We start from the raw sequence: 18746 nt of genomic DNA on the forward strand, positions 1-18746 counted from the left end.
TAACACCAAAAAATCTCTTTAAATACGTATGTCTATTAAAGTAAGATTTTAATGTTTATAGGGTGTTGAACCTGCATTAGGAGAAATGTAAGCTCAAACCATATCCCACACATTTGTTTTTCATTTATACTTTTAATTATATATATATTTTGTCTCTGCTGATAAGAAAAAAATAAAAATTACAATGTAATTCTAGTTGAATAAATTTTGTTATAATTAATAAGACTCTCATAAAATAGTTTGTATCGAGCAAGTTAAAATAATCAATAAAATTTTAATATTATAAATATTTTTATCAACTAAGTAATGACATATAGATACTAAATAGTTACAAATACTCGAGTGACACTCTTTGTTTTTTTTTTTTTTTCTATCTTTCTTCTTGTGATATCAAATTACCACTAATAAAAATTATTATTTAATGATACATATTCTATGAAGGTATAATATTTATTATTAGAAATTACTTTTATCTACATTATCATATAATATATGTTAATATATTATTAAAAAATATAAATATAAATTATAATAACACATAATATATATTTTATATAATAATATAAATTATAAATCATTTCAATCAGTTATGTGTCACTCTTTCAAAGTGACTTTAGCCCGTGACTGTCCAGTATCTTCTTAATGACCCATCACCACCACTTGTCGGCCATACAAAAAAGAAAGGAGAATTATGGATACAATTCAAACCTTAATTAAACTCGAACATGGTCGTGATTCGTTAATCTAAGACATGTCGAACACAATAAATTCATACCAAAAAAACAGTTTATATAAGATGGTGGCGCCGAATATTGTGACAAAGTAGCTTTACTATATAAGTTCTATATTATATTATGATATATACTTTATACATTTATTGATGAATTGGCCAATTAATATATTAACCTGACTTGGAACAATATTATCTGTTTTGGATTCATTTTCACCTCGTTGACGACCCAAGTCGTTCACCATTGCAACAATAGTTCAAAGCCATAGAGGAAGGAAAGAACATAAAGGACGTTTCTTGAGCACTTTTTCTATTATCATGGGGCCACTTTCTTCTATAAATCCCCACTCCTTCGTTCAACACCACGCCACCACTACCACCATCTTCTTCTTCGGGTAATTTCTATTTCTCCATTCCACTTCTGTTTTCTTTTTCCTTTTTTTTTTTTTTAAATCAGAATAACCTCAAGTTAAAGAACAACTCTTCGAAATATGGGATCTGCTAAAACAACTGAACTCTTCTAACAAGTTTTTTTCTTTCTTTTTTTCTTTCATACACATAATTAGATGTACGTGGTGTTTGATCTTAACCTACAGTTGTTTCAGTTCTATTTTCTGCTCTTTTTTTCCTTCAGTTATGGACCCTTTGAATATACCCCAGGGTTCTGGATTTTTTTTTTTTAATTTTATTTTATATATTACTAGTCGACCAAGAATCCCACCAGATCTATGAATTACATACGTTTTTTTTCCTACAATTTTGAATTTTTTATTTTAGTTTTATTTTCCCAGACCAGTCTTTGATATCATTGATCATTTTTGTGCAGGCATTCAAGGGTAGGAGGAAAAGCTGCCGACAAAAGTAATATTTTGAGGTACGCAGCTTTAACAATTTCTTCATTAGATTGAAATTTCAGACACAGGTTAGGAAGCAACAATTGCCGTACAATAACTAGCCAAAAGTTGAGGGTAGATGGAGAACATAAGCATATGTCCCCACCACCTCGTTTTGCACGTGCTTCTCATTAATATATTCTTTTAAGAGAAATTTTAATATTTTTTTTTTCTTGAGATAAAGTTTGGTTATGCTTGTTGCATTTGTTTTAGGCTTCCTCATACTCCATTTATAATAATCCATAAATATAAGGAGTAGTTTAATCCTCGTACTTGTCATGTTCTGTGTCGCGTTATGACCAACGACCATGAGCTAGAGGATAGGAATTCCAAATGGGAAAAAATAAATATATCCACATTTACTTGAGTAAAGAATTCAGTGATCATGGTCTAACTTTGATAACGTTAAAAATGCTATTAAAAGAAACCAAATAGTAAAAAATCAAAGAAACCATTCATACTTATGTATCAATTATTCTTGTTTAAACTTTTCTTATTAGTTCTTTCTTTCAATTTACTGCTCTTTTATATTCTAAAGAATCCTTAAAAGCTGTTATTTTTTAATAAATATTATATATTTGTATACTAAAATATATAAAAATAAGTAAAGTTCACCCTGGCCTACACCTGCCCCACTTAATTACGTATTCAAGTTTTCTTTGGTCTTTAAAGGTTTGAGAGATAGAAAATAGCTGCTTCATTACTTTGAGAAATTCCCATCTTCTTGAGTAAATTTTCCACATTGACAGTACAAGTGTTGGAAACGTCAAAAATAATTTTTTTTTTTTAAAAAAAACCTTGTTCTTATGTATTCGCTTCGTACGAATTCCTTAATTTGTTTATTCTTCCTTAATTTACGTACGATCAGTTTAATGAACATAACAAAAAATAAGCCTCCTACACGTACCAGCCATGAAATGAGATGGGACAAGTGATATTTATTTATTTTAAAAATGTTTAGAAAATAAGATTCTTCGTCTTATTATACAAAAAATAAAAGAAAAATTCATGAAAATAATATAATTAAAATCCACCTTCAGTTAAATTTAATTTTTTTAATTACAATAATTTTGTAATATTTATATATTTATTTTTATTCTCTTTTCTATACTTGTCCACATAAATACAGGAAAATATTATTTTCTTTTTCTCACCATATTTCATCCATTCAAATAATATTTTTCTACTGTAATTTCTTTCTATTTACACCCTTCTTATTTTTCTCACTTATTTCTTTGTTAAGTATCACTCTCCTAATATATACTTTGTGTAGCTAAAAAAATTATTTTTCTCTTTTCATTATAAGAAAATTGTCACATAGTGACACACACCCTATAGTGACACAATATGTGTCACTAAAAACTACTTTTACTCACACAATAAATATAATATATGTTAGTATATTGTTAAAAAAATGTATGTATAGACTATAGTGACACACAAAATATGTTATTAAATCTTATTCAAAATCAACACTAAAATTGTATGCAGCTAAATGTCAAATAGGTATATACCTACATATATTATAATTATAGTGACATTTTTTATATGTCACTATATGTAACATTTTTTATAGTGTTTAAAAATTTATTCATGTTAGTTATGATTTTTTATTCTCTTTAAAATAAAATGATAATATATATATATATATATATATATATATATATATATATAATTAAAGGAAAATATAGACCTTATAGATGATATACGCATTATGGTATCAGTTTCTTGTGTGAGAATGAAAAGAATAAATATTGACCATTGAATCTTATTATGAATTGTAAATATTAAAACATAAAAATCATGTGAGTTTTTCAAAAGTTACAATACTCTTAAAAGTAACTGTGTGACTTTAAATCTTCTTCCTTGTATATGACCTAAAATTACATTCACATTTTTGTATTGTTAAGAAACTGATTTTCATAAGATACACTTCCTATATATATCAAATTAAGTTTTTTTTTAATTATTATTATGAAAAATGGGAAATATTATATATATATATATATATGTGTGAGGTGATCAATATTAAAAGTAAGTTAGTGATTAGATGAACTTTTATATTTTTTAATCTATATTGTTCAAATATCATCTGATGATTTATATTAATAATTTTCATTTCTCATTATAAAAGAAGAAGTTATAATTTGATACACTTTATATTTTTTTTTGGTATAACCACCCGGTATCCGAACCACAATGGACCGACTAATCCGGATTCGGGGCGGGTCCAAGGATTACGGTATTTAAGCCCCTCCCAATCGTCGTTGTGGGGGATCGATCCGTAGACCTCCCTACCAAGTGCAGCCCCATGCTACCACTGCACCAACCAACGATTGGTTGATACACTTTATATAATATAATATAATGATAGCTAGCGAATGAAATTATATAAAATTGAAAAAAAAAATCAAAAATTACAATGTTTATTTTTTTGGATTGATTAAAAAATTTGATCAAATTTTGTGGGTTTTTGTCACGTTCCTTTATTTTTTTATTTATGTATTTTAAATTATTAGATATATAAGTGACGTGCATTGCTGAATTTTATTCATTTACATTATTTTTTATTTTATTTTAATAGTTTATTTTGGACTATTAAATGTTCATAGGTCTTTGTAGATACTCACTATTTCTTTGAATGGGATGAAACTAAGCTCCGGTAACAAACAATACGGGTGATAGGGGAGCACGTCTTTCACCCAACCTACCCATATAACATTCTATATAACTTGAGCATAAATAGTATAAAAATTATCATTGTAGGGTTCAGCAGTCGCAAATTTGATGAGTAATATCATCACAGAAGGACATTCTATTTTGAGGCCACCGTATTTCAGCGGTAAAAATTACCCCGATTGGAAGGAGCGTATGAAAATATTCATAAAATCTGTTGATATTAAGCTTTGGCTTGTGATAAAAAATGGACCAACAATTCCAACAAAGACAGTGAACAATGTAGAAGTTGAGAAAAGTGAAGATGAATACGATGAAGAAGACATAAAGAATATGCAACTAGAAGCAAAAACAAGAAATATTTTATATTGTGCAATGAATAAAGATGATTTGGAAACTTTTTCAACGGCCACAACAGCCAAGCAAATGTGGGACGACCTTGAAAGGTTAAGTATATATGTTTTTTAGATTCAAAATTTTTAAATAATTGATAATTAAATTTTGAATGCTAACCATGAACCTTTTACCCTTTAGTGCACATATTGTTTGTAGATTTCTAAACGTGTATAATTACGCAATTGACATACATAAACTAGTTTATTGTTCTCGAAGAAGATATGAATTAAAAAATTAAAAGTGATAAATATTCACACAGTAAAATATACAATAATTTACAAGTTTTTTTTTTTGTTTTTTTTTTTGCATCATTCAGTCTATTCTACATTTTTTTTTCTTATTTTTGCTATGATAGGGATAAGGAAATCAGAGTTGACGTGCCTCCTACTCCACAACGACAATCCTCTGGCTTGCAAACCCCATCAAATTCAGATGTAGAAAATCAATCTAATTCTCCTATCCTTGACTATTTACAGGAAACAAGTAAGAAATTATTACATGGACATTTGATAAATCTCAATTTAATTTATATTTATTTTCAATTTATAGAACACAATTAATAATATTTAGTCACTTGTTATTTAAAGATTAGTCAAAATCGTAACAATCTCAAACTATTTAGTAACTTTTCGTTTCACCCTCCCTTGGGCGAGTTTCAAGTAAAGCATATCCTCCAGGTTAAACTAATGAAAAATAATCTATGGACAATTGACACTAGATGATAGCTTGAGAGAGGGAAAAAAGGGTTGACAGAAAAGTGTAGATATATGATATGATAAAAAAGAGAGACAGAAAAATAATAGGTTATACGGTTGTCAATATATCATCACTTTAAATTATTTACTTTATACTATCATTACTAGAATTTCTCTTATTACATACGATTTTTCCTGCGGATTTTGTATTAAAATTCGCAGCAAATATTATTTTTACGAATTTTTTTGCGAAAGGTAATACTTTTATAGATAATATGTTTTTGCGAATTTTAAAATAAGTGCGAAATTTCTTGTGAAAAAATTCATAGAAAAGTTTCCTGCAAAAAAAATTGTAGGAAAGTTTCCTGTGAATTTTTTCGTAAAAAATTCTGCAGAAATATTTTTTACGAAAAAAATCAAAGAAAAGTTTTTCTATCATTTAGTAAACATTACTTGCGAATTTATTTTTGTAAGAAAATCTGCGATAAACAAAATAAAATTCTTACAATACTTTTTTACAAATTTTTACCATGGAAAAAAATTTCTATGATCATTAAAATAGTAGCAAATTTTGCAAAAATTTCTTGTAGATTATTTTTCATAAAAAAATTTGTAAACAATATCTGTAAATTATTTTTCACAAATAAATTTATAAAAAAAAATTTATGAAATTATTACAGCGATAAAATTCGCAAAAAATTTCTGCAAATATTTTTTTATAAGAAAATTCGCAAGAAAATAACACTTTTCTAGTAGTGTATAGTTGTTATCATTTTAAGTTTAGCCTATACCATTAAATTATGAATGTGTTTAATAATACATTTAAGAAATTTATAATTTTTTTTACTAATTTATAAGTTAATTTAATTAAATTAAGTTTGTTTAGTAAGAGAACTTATTTTAAGAACTTATATTTGATTTTTATATATTAATTATAACTTATAAGTTTTTAATTTATATTTTTCTTTCCTATTTTATCATTATTAATTTACTTGATATATATATATATATTATCATTTTTAGTTTAAAAACTATTTTACTTATATGTTATTCTCTCATTGTTATTATAAAAAAAATAAACATGTTATTTTATATTAGTCAAATAGTTAATCTAATATCTTGACATAATAATTGTAAGACTTGCCTAAAATACGAAAGTTGATAGTTGATATGATGTTCTCAGATTCAATTCTTGTTTATATCAAAGTATATTTGACCAATAAAAATCATGTCTTAAAAACATAAATTAATTCTTAATTATCAATTTTATTCTAATTTTTCAAAGCTTAATTAATAGTTTATCCACTTTCACCTAGCTTGAAAGTAATTAGTTTTATACACATGGAAGTTTTAGTTCCAATAAGACACTCTGTTGTTAACAAAAGATAAAGAAAAAACATTACAAAAGCATTGAATAGTCTAACCTATCATGGATCTATTATAACTAAAAAATTAAGAAGACATTATTGTGAGTGTAAGAAATGTTAAATTTGTTTCAGGGGAAGCATTGGACAAATTTCTGAACCTTTGCGTGCCCCTTCACAAGCATGCCCTAATGGGCAATTGGGCAGCTGCCAAAGCCATCATAGACCAAGAAAGTAGACTGAAGCACGCAGCAATAGCAAGTGGTTGGCATACACTGCTGCATGTTGCTGCTGGTGCAAACCAAGTTGAATTTGTGCAGAAGTTGCTCAATATACTTGATGATGATAAACACGTTGCATTGCAAGATATGAAGGGCAACACTGCATTCTGCTTCGCTGCTGCGTCTGGGAACATGCCTATTGTTGAATCATTGATGAAAAGAAATCGACGCTTGCCAACAATCAGGGGTGGAGGTGGTTTTACACCCCTTCAGTTTGCTGTGATGCAAGGAAAATGCGACATGGCACACTTTCTTTACGAGGAGACCAAAGCAACATTCGAAGATGAAGACAAGAAATCATTGTTCTTCAGTTCGATCAAGACTGGAAACTATCGTACGTATTTCTAAAATGATGGTCATATTTTCTTACAAGCCTCTTTTAAATATACTCTTTACCATTATAAATAAGATTGAACAACTTCATTGTAAATTATAGGTGCAATTAAAAAAATTCTCGGTCATCTTAAGATATATAAGAGAATTGCACCAACCATTTACGATGAGATTGTTTAATGCTTTTTTTTACTCGTACTAATTTACAAGATCTTTACTATTGACTTTTTACAATTTTTTTTTTAGATTTACTTTTTGTTTAATATGTTTAATTTTTTGATTTTATATCTTTCAATAAATTTTAACTAACAGCAAAGAATGTGTACGTAAAAAAGTATGTTAATAACACTGGTATAAAAATTATTTGAGCAAGTTTGTAAATTGATTTTGAAAGAGGTAGAGACCATCAATTTTTTCAGACTTGGCCTTAAAAATGGCAAGAGAGTATCGAGAGCTAGCTTTTGCACGTGATCTGAATGAGGAAACAGCTTTGCATCTTTTGGCTCAAAATCCAAACCCTTTGGATTCTTCTTGTCATTGTTCAGAACATCAATATCCCATCAACATCAACCCCGGTAAATGCCTCGTCCACTAATTATAAGGAAAACTCAAACACATAACTTAAACTTTTATTTACTTTTTTGTGGAGCTTGTATATTTTCCCCTATTTTTTACACGTCTTTCATTGCAAGTAACCAATGTTTTATACTGCAGGCATGAAAAAACAAGTGATTTTTCAGTTGGTTAGTTTTCTCTGGAAAACAATTCTTAGGGGCAGAGACCTCAAGGCGGCAATTAGAATCATAAGTACACCTTCTCAAGTATTATTTGATGCTGCAGAAGTTGGTAATTTTGGATTCTTGTCTGAGCTTATTAGTGATCACCCTAGTTTGATATGGGAAGTGGACAACAAAAAGCAAAGTATAATTCACACAGCAATTTCACATCGACAAGCTAGCATTTTCAATCTCATACAAGAAATAGGGTCTCATAAGGATATTATAGCAAGATATATCGTGGAAGAAAAAGACCCTAATTTTCTTCACCCCAAAACGAGAAACAACACTTTATTGCATTTGGCTGCAAAATTAGCCCCACCAGGTCGACTTGAAATAATTTCTGGAGCAGCATTACAAATGTGCCACGAGTTAGTATGGTTTGAGGTAACCCCTTTACTTCATTGACTTTGCATACTTTGCATTTTTACGTGGTACTATATATTCTCTAAATATGCATGTTTCCATATATATGTGCATTTAAAATTGTTCTATATCGTCATTCCAAATATAGATTGGGATCATGAATTCCCCTGCACGTGGTTACTTTACTCACTTATCTAATTTTACATTTTTTCCAATTTATTCCTATATCTTTTTATTACTAAACTTTCTAAAGTTTAGATTAAAGTGAACAATTATATAACCATAGTTAAAATGTCAAGTTGTACTTAAACAAAACAAAGGAACTAAGGAGGTTTCGTGTATATATATATATATATATATAAAGTGTAATGAATTCAATAATACAAAAAACAAGTATAAAAGATAAAATTGAGAAAGCGTGACATTAAAAGAAGATTACTTTATGTGATACAATAGCATGAGTTTGGGGTGACAATTTAATCCATATATTTATAACCATTCAATTCATCCATTCTATACTGTACCAAAAAAAAAAAAAAAAAAAAGCTGTACCAAAAAATTCATCCATTCTATAAATCAAAGCAACGTGCAATTATAAAAATAATAATGGATTAATTGTTTGTTATTGGATGAATAATGAAACATCTAACATATTTTATAATCTACCGGCAAAGTGTTTAAAGTTTATTTGTTGGATATATGTCATTAAGGAGGATCCCAAACTCTGATGTTTGAATGTAAGTGTACATGTTGAACTTTATTTTATAAAAATATAAAATATAATACACTTTAATTGTGAATGATTGGGATATTCTTCCATTAAAAAAAAAAAAGAAGAGAGAGTTAATAGATTGATTAGACATTTTATTAAATAAGTTACGCATTATCGATTAAACTCTTTACATTTAGCATTGATTAAAAATGTATTTGGTTATTACTCATCCATTATAATTCAATTCAAAATTTAGTGAGTCTATCTATTTGTTGTCCCATATGAGTTTATGATACGTGACTAGAGACAACCCCAGAGTACTTCTAAACGTTTGAGTGCAAGGATTTGTTTCTTACTTCTAAATTGTTAGCATTGAGGTTTGAGATTTATTCACAAAAGTCATTGATACTGACTCTTAGCATATGTGACAGGAGGTAAAGAAGATAACGCCACCATCGTGGATAAATTTGGAAAATTCTGATAAACTCACTGCCCAGGCATTATTCACAAAGGAGCACAAAGGATTGCGAAAAGATGCAGAGGATTGGATAAAGCGCACTGCCGAGTTTTGTATGATTATTTCAACTGTTATTGCTACAGGAGTATTCGCTGCTGCAATCAACATACCAGGTGGTATCAATGATCAAACAAATCAACCAAATTACTTGGACAAAACAGCATTCTTGGTATTTGCAATATCAGATGCAGTTGCATTCATCTCATCTACTACTTCAACATTAATATTCTTGTCTATTCTTATCTCACGTTATGCGGAGTATGACTTTCACAAGATATTGCCATTTAAGCTGATATCTGGATTGATTACACTATTCATCTCCATTGCATGCATGATGGCAGCATTTGGCAGTGCCTTCTTCATAACGTACAACGATGGTTTGAGGGTGGTTCCTGTTTCAATTTCAGTGCTCGCATGTCTACCAATGCTTTTATATATAGCTTTGCAATGTACGTTATGGTTAGATATCATTAAGTCAACCTTTTATTGTAAGAATCTCTTTAAGCCAAGTAAACGTATGATTTACGTATTGGATAATTAGAGACATTTTAATCAAGGATCATATTTTGATCTGTCATGTTGTAATATATTATTTTGATTTAGAAACTAATATTGAATGTCTATGTGATCTTCTGTGCATGTGTTGTGAGGGTGTATTTCTGGTTCTCCATGCACTTGTAACCATACAACTTTTACTCATAAACAATAAGAAGAAAAAGCTTTCTTGCATGCTCTAAGCCAAAACATAGATGTTACAACCTCAATGGTGTTAGATTAACCAAACTAACTTGAAATTCGTATCATTATAATAGTTTGTGAAAAATCGTAAGTTTTTTTTTTTTTGTTGATAAATTTATGCGCATTTTTTCTTTTTATTTCTTGAACGGAAATGCGATACATTAAAACAAACTGAAATTCAATGTGTAAATGAAAAAACCACTCAATGTAAACTGACATAGCACATGAAGAAATATAGTTACTTACATGAAGGAATTATATCAATTATCATAAATAAGGAAAAAGCTACCAACATAAATAATATGTCATAAATTTTAGATTTAAATATATTTTTAATATATTAAATTAGAAAAAATTTGTTTTAATCCCTCAAATTTAAAATTAGTATATTTAATTTTTATAATTTTAAAAAATATTATTTTAGTATCTTATAATTGCTAACAAACACAAACTAAGTTAATTATGTAACAGTAGTTGAATTTAATACGATATTTTTACTTATAAAAATTATAATTGATAAATTTTGTATAATAGATTGATAGATGAGTTTTTTATATATAAATATTTTTACTAACAACATTTCAATAGAAAAACAAAAGTAAGATTTTTTCAAATTATAAACATTAGAAAGTCAATTTAAATTTAAGAGACTAAAAGTAAATCTACTTATTATTTAATAGAGTAAAAATATACTTATGCATAAATTTTAAAAGTTAAACAGCAAACTAATATACGTATATAACCCAAAAAGAGTTACACTTCTACATCAAAATGTCAAAGCATGTATCTAGAAATGGATGCCAAGAAGACAGAAACCCATGTTTCTTAACTTGACCATATAACCCAACTTTTATGACATATGGGGTTCTCATAATGCCTCTCTTCGTGTTTAGAACATAGTCATGCCACTTAGATGTAGGACTTATTTAGTCCTCAAGGCATTGGTAGTGTATATTGTGGTGGATCATCTACTCGTCAAACAGAGAATATCACCAAGAAAAATACAAGAGAGTACAATTATAAGGGTGAGAATCTTCAAGTACTTACTAAAGAGAATAGTGGAGAATATACAAAAGTATAGGCACAAATGTAACGCTGTACTACTGTTAGATTTGTCTGTATATATTTAAATAATAGATAAGTCACCTTATACTATCTTAACATATCTTTATTTTTGTTAAACATCTGTAATATTTAAACTATAGATAAATTATAACTTAAACCATCAAATTGGTATTTGAAAGTGTATGTGTGGTATAAGTTGGTCCCCGAAAGATGAAAAACCAAAAAAAAAATCTATAAAATTAGCTTTTGTCCATTAAATTAATCCTTAGATAGATGAAAATTTTTGTTAATAACATTAATAGAGCTGACATGACATATTAAGTATCATATAGATATTCGTCATATCCAAACCAAATTACAAAAATGTCATATAATAAGAACTAAATTGAAGTTTTTGTTATAAGGTAATTTGTTTAGCATTGTTAAACCATCAATTTGATTTCTACAATAGTTTATTAAAATTTATTTTAGTGTTTCTTCATTTGTCGTGAGCAGTCATTGTCTAGGTATTAGTTTGAATTCTTCTTTCTTCTTACTAAGAAGATTTGTAATGGGAATAATTTTTTTATTTTGGTACCCAATTTTTCTTGGATCCTTTTATGTTAGTCCCACTTGCCTTAGTCTATTCCTTTCATTTGCCAAGAGTTTTTACTCCTTTTTCATAGAAGGTAGACTTAGGCTTGTTTGAGTTAGACTCAAAGCCAATACTACTTTTATCAAATGATAGTCTTTTATGTTTTTAGAAGCATATTCAATTTAGAAGACCCGTCTACAAACTTCATTAAGTCCTTCCTGAGTTGAATATTTTCGTTTTTCAAGACGTCTATGTTAGGCGGAACAAAACTAGTGATTTTGTTTTTGAGACAATATTTCTTTAGCATCGCTTGACATTTTTTTTTTAGTTCAAGAGTTTCTTTTTCTAAAATATTATATTTTTTCTTTAAGTTTCTTGTACTCAAAGAGAGATCATGTGAGTCGGCTAGAAGCATCTCAAAAGACATCTCATCATTATCAAAATAAGATGAATAAGAACTGGAGTCAGAGTTTTCCTCTATGTTGGTTGCATCTGACTTAACGTTTGTTATGAGACAGATGTTAGCTACTTCTTCATATGAATTGTTGCTTTCAAAATCTTTTCAAGTGGCCATCAAACTTCTTTTGGTGTTCTTTTTGTTTGATCACTTTTTTAATATGTTCTTGAACTTCTTTTGGACATGAGAGAAATCTTATCATCTATTGAGTCTTCAAAACATTCGTCTGATCTTGAATTAGACTCAGCTTTTGCCTATTTTTCTTTTCTTTCTTTTTATTAGAACTACCACCTTTCAAAGTAATGGTTTCATTTGCTTTACACTACAAGAAAAATGTTGATTTCCGACATAAAGTTCTGACAGAAACAAGTAAATTTTCGACGGATTTTTTTCCCACGAATTTTTGATAGATTTAAATCCGTCGGAAAAAGTGGCGTCAGAAAAAAAAATCCGTCGAAAATAATTTAATCCGTCAGAAATTATAATTTTTTTAATTTTAATAAATTTATTAATGTAACAACCCTCATATTTGATCTCTCAAGGGTTCTATTTCACATTTCACTGTTTAGCGTGTTTTATCCTTACCTGCGCAATTTCTGGGAAACTTCCCAGAAGGTCACCCATCCCTGTACTACTCCAGGTCAAACACGCTTAACTGTGAAGTTATGATGAGTAAGTTACCAAAATGTATATGTATGTTGTCGGTATAACTTATACAAATAAATTCATTTAAGTCATCCTCAAATATACAATTTCATACTTGTACTATAATAATAATATATAATAATTTTATATTACGAATAATAATAATAATAATAATATATTTAATTATTCTTTATTTTTATGTACTTACTTTTATAAATAACATCTACTTATTTCTATTTAAAATTATAATTTAAATTATTTAATTTATAATTTATAATTTATAATGATAATATAATTTATAAAATTATAAATATTTATTTATTACATACTTATAAATTAAATTTTAACATTTTAAATAAATTATTAATTAATTTAATATATTTATTTACCTTAAATCAAACATATAAAGTTCAAAAAATGTATTTATCCTTGTTTTATTTTCTAATTATCAACCATTAATAAAATACTAACTTAAAATCTTATCTAATTATATCATAATATTTTCATATCAAATTTAAAACCAGGTATTAATTATAAAAATGTTAAGATCATATAGTAAATTGTCAATAAGATTTTAGTTAAATAATTTAAAATAATTAATGTTTCAATTATATTGTTAATTAGCAAATAATTTATTCCAAAGCTAATTAATTTTTTATATTAATTATTAGTAAAATTTAATAACTTTTAAATTAACATTTAATTGGATCAATGAAATTCAACACACACCATGAGTTATTGAGCGGAATAACTTTACCAAGAGTTATTTTGTAAGTTATCTTAAATCAAACATATAAAATTCAAAAAATGTATTTATCCTTGTTTTATTTTTTAATTATCAACCATTAATAAAATACTAACTTAAAATCTTATCTAATTATATCATAATATTTTCATATCAAATTTAAAACCAGTTCTTACATTTTCGAAAAATATAAATTTGTCTGAAATATTCCATCAATAATATAGCTTTTCCTACAAAAATTTTCTCATCAAAAATATAAATTTTTCGACAGATTTAATTTTGTTTTATAAGAGTAAAGAATTTTCAATTTAACGGTTGGATTTACAAAATTCACATTTAATATAAAGTTATTGAGCAGTGTAATACTTAGTAAAATTTATACCGGTGTTATTATAAGCCCCCTCATATATATATATATATATATATATATATATATATATATATATATATATTAAATGTGACTTTTACTAAGTATTACACCGCTCAATAACTTTATATCAAATGTGAATTTGGTAAATCCAACCGTTTGATTGAAAGTTCATATCTCTTAGATTATATATACAAAATTTTATATTAATCCAAGATGATTTGATACTTCATTTTTATAAAACAAAATTGATATAATATATTCATTTCAAAATACACTAAAATATGAACACTTTGATTACCTTCCAGTTGTTGTTCAATTTTAACAAAATTTGATATGCACTTATGAAGTGATATGAACTTTCAATTTAACGGTTGTATTTACAAAATTCACATTTAATATAAAGTTATTGAGCGGCGTAATACTTAGTAAAAGTTACACCGGTATAATTATAACCTCTTATATTATATTACATTATATATATATATATGTGTGTGTGTGTGTGTGTAATTTTAAGCTTATTACTTCTAGAAAATTAAAAAAGAAATTCTTCTAAAATATAAAACTACTATTTATGTTAAATAAACTAATATATGCACTAATTATTTAATGGAAAATTCATGAAACACACAAATATGAAAATATTCACACTTGAACTTGCTTACTATAATTTTAAAGACAATATACTAACATCTCTAAGTAGTTTATAAATATTTAAAAATAAATATTATTTTAAAATAATTGTTAAGATCGAAAATATTAATTTTAGAAGGTTTAAATATATTTTAGCCCGGCCCCTATAAGATGGGTGATTTTGATTTTGGTCTTTGTAAATTTTTTTCTTTATTTTTCATCCTTGTAAGATTTATAAAGATAGTTTCATACTTGTAAAATGAGTAAAATATTTTTCTTTGATTTTCATCCCTCTAAAATATAAATTCACTAGTTTGACTATTTTAAGGTAGATAAATAATATTTATTTTAAAAAACTAAAAAAAATTATAGGTGTTAAATATCAATACGATAATAGTACATAATTGTTGTAAGTGACACCTAAGATAATTATTTATCTTTTTTTTAAAAAAATAAAAAGTAGTTAAAAATAAGAATTAAGAAAAAAAAATTCCAATTTTAGAAAATGAAAATAAGAATTAAAAATAAAATTAAAAATAAGAAATTAAAAATAAGAATTAAAAATAAGAAATTTTCGACGAATTTATATTTTTGTCAGAAATCTGTCAAAAATTTATGACGGAATATTCCGTCGAAAATTTTTGACAGATTTATTTTTCCGTCAGAAATTTCTGACAGAAAATTCTATCAGAAATTTCTGAAGAAAATATAAATTTGTCAGAAATTTTTGACCAAATTATCCGTAAAAAATTTTCCGTCGAAAAATAGATATGGATCTGTCAGAAATTTTTCGTAAGAAATTTGCGTTTTTCTTTTAGTGTCAGGGGTGTTACCTGTTTTTTAGATGAATCTCGTGAACTCGAAGAGCTCTAAGAAATTCATCAAGAGTGAAAACTTTGAGATCTTGTGCTTCAACAATGACTGTGCCTTTAATTTGGCTTCCAAATCTTGGGTAAGTTGTCAAGGATCTTTAGATTGTTCTAAACTTTTGAAAAATCAGTTCCTAGGGACTTTAACCCATTTAGAATTGTTTAGAATCTTCCAAACATTTCATAAATGGATTCATTCTCCTCCATTGAGAACAACTCAAAGTGCTTTTAAAGAGTGACAATTTGTTTGAGTTTGACATCCTCAATTCCCTCATGAGTTATCCTAATGACATTCCACATCTCTTTTGCAATAGAATAGCTACAAAACTTGTTGTACTCGGTTCTGGATACAAAACAAGCAAGTATATATCTTACTTTAGCATTTATCTACACTAAAAAAATATGCAATTTAGCGACCACTAAAATTAGTTGCTAAATTGCAAAAATCGGTCGCTATTTACTTAGCGACTGAATTTAATCAATCGCTAAAACCCTGGTCGCTAAGCTATTTAGCGACGAAAAAATTTTTGGTCGCTAAATGGTTGAAATGATTTTGATCGCTGAAGTGTGTGGGACCAAATTAGTGACTGAATAAATCGGTCGCTAAATATTTATTTTTTATTTTATTAAATTTTATAGACGTCGTAAATTTGGTCGCTACAAACCACTCATATTTGGCTTCTTAAGGATTTTATTTCACAATACTTAAGTTTTTAGCATGTTTTGTCCTTAATTACACAATTTTTGGAAACTTCCCAGAAGGTCACCCATCCCTATATTACTCCAAGTCAAGCACGCTTAACTGTGAAGTTCTTATGAGATAAGCTACCGAAAAGAAAATGCATGTTGTTAGTATATGTAGTACAAATTAATCATTTAAGTCATCCTCAACTATCTAATCTCATAGTTATATTATTTTTGGATCCTTATCGTTTTGGTATATCCAGGCCGTTATAAATATATAATAATATATATATAATAATTATATTACTAATAATAATAATTATATTATATTTAATTAATCTTTATTTATATATATACTTACTTTTATAATTAACAATCTACTTATATCTATTTAAAATAAATTTTATGATACAATTTAAATTATTTATTATAAATTTAAAAGTTTAAGTAATAATTTATATATTTTAAAATGAGAAGAGTTATTATAACACTGGTATAGCTTTTACTAAGTATTACATTGCTTAATAAATTTATATTAAATGTGAATTTTGTAAATATAATTAACCGATAGATTGAAAGTTCATATCACTTTATATGTTTATATCAATTTTTGTTAAAATTGAACAACAACTTAAAAGTAATCAAAACGCTCATATTTTATTTGAAATGTATATATTACGTCAATTTTATTTTACAAGAATGAAGTATCAAATTATTTTGAATTCAAATAAGATTCTATATATATGATCTAAGATTAAACAACTTTCAATCTAAATGTTGAATTTATAAAATTCACATTTAATATAAAGTTATTGAGCGATGTAATACTTAGTAAAAGTTACACCGATGTTATTATAATCCTTCTCTTTTAAAATATTATTTTTATAAATTAAATTTTAACATTTTAAATAAATTATTAATTAACTTCATATATTTATTCATCTTAAATCTAAGATATAAAATTCAAAAAATGTATTTATCCTTGTTTCATTTTCTAATTATCAATCATTAATAAAATACTAATTTAAAATTTAAATATAAAAGTTTATTTAAAAATAAAGTTATCATAAGTTAGAAATATATATTATAAATATGGATCAAAATAAATAAGAAATTTTAAAATTCATATACTCTAATTAAAAAACTGCCTAAAAATCTAATCGTATAAAAATCCTCTAAATATTTTTTCACATAAATAACTATTGGTATTAATTATGTAGGAGTGCATATAAATATTTTTTTATTATAAATTAATGTCTTGCTCTTACAAAAAAAAAATGGGATTCATACTCAACAACAATATTATCATCACTTTTAAGCAATTTATAAATTTTTTTAAGTTTTACTTAGTGACCGAATAGAATTTTGTCGATAATTTTAACTAATATTTAGCGACTGATTAGAATTCTGTTGCTAATTTTAACTAATATTTAGCGATCGAATAGAATTACATCGCTAATTGTAACTAATATTTAGCGATCGAATTTAATTCTGTCGTTAAAAAAAATCAAAATTTCTGATTTAGAGACCAATTCAATTCCATCACTAATTTTAACTAATATTTAGCGACTGAATTCAATTCCGTTGCTAAAAAATCAAAATTTCTGATTTAGCGATCGAATTAAATTCTGTCGCTAAATTTAAGTACTATTTACCGACAGAATTCAATTCCGTCGCTAAAAAAATCAAAATTTCTAATTTAGCGACCGAGTTCAACTCCGTCACTAATTTTAACTAATACTTAGCGACCGAATTCAATTTTGTTGCTAAATTTAACTACTATTTAGCGATCAAATTCAATTCTGTCGCTAATTTTAACTAATATTTAGCGACCAAATTAAATTTTGTCGCTAAAAAAAATCAAAATTTATAATTTAGCGATCGAATTCAATTCTTTCGCTAAATTTAATTTCTATTTAGCGACCGAATTCAATTCCGTCGCTAATTTTAACTAATATTTAGCGACCGAATTAAATTCTGTCACTAAAAAAAATCAATTAGCGACCGATTAGCGACCGAATTCAATTTTGTCACTAAATTTAACTACTATTTAGTTACCGAATTCAATTCTGTCGCTAACTTGAACTACTATTTAGCGACCAAATTAAATTTTGTCGCTAAAACAAATCAAATTTTATAATTTAGCGACCGAAATAGCGATCGAATTCAATTCTGTCACTAAATTTAACTACTATTTAGCAACCAAATTCAATTTCGTCATTAATTTTAA

General features: G+C 26.5%; 1 protein-coding gene across 3 annotated transcripts; it reads left to right on the top strand.

The window, feature by feature from the left end:
- Positions 1-917: 917 nt before the first annotated feature.
- Positions 918-10378, top strand: LOC109791936 (uncharacterized). 3 transcript variants are annotated; one of them, XM_083062401.1, is made up of 8 exons: positions 1035-1125; positions 1557-1604; positions 4390-4745; positions 5051-5178; positions 6890-7369; positions 7788-7943; positions 8083-8531; positions 9654-10378. In XM_083062401.1, exons 3-8 carry the CDS (start codon positions 4411-4413, stop codon positions 10278-10280), a joined length of 2175 nt encoding a protein of 724 aa, XP_082918527.1. In that variant the 5' UTR covers positions 1035-1125; positions 1557-1604; positions 4390-4410; the 3' UTR covers positions 10281-10378. The 3 variants fall into 3 exon arrangements, with proteins under 3 accessions (XP_020206892.1, XP_082918527.1, XP_020206891.1); XM_020351303.3 differs by lacking the exon at positions 4390-4745 and having other exon boundaries at positions 918-1125; XM_020351302.3 differs by lacking the exon at positions 7788-7943.
- Positions 10379-18746: the final 8368 nt, after the last annotated feature.

Source organism: Cajanus cajan, chromosome 1 (assembly GCF_000230855.2).
Source record: "Cajanus cajan strain Asha chromosome 1, NIPB_CcT2T_4, whole genome shotgun sequence".
In the NCBI taxonomy this organism is placed as follows: domain Eukaryota; kingdom Viridiplantae; phylum Streptophyta; class Magnoliopsida; order Fabales; family Fabaceae; genus Cajanus; species Cajanus cajan.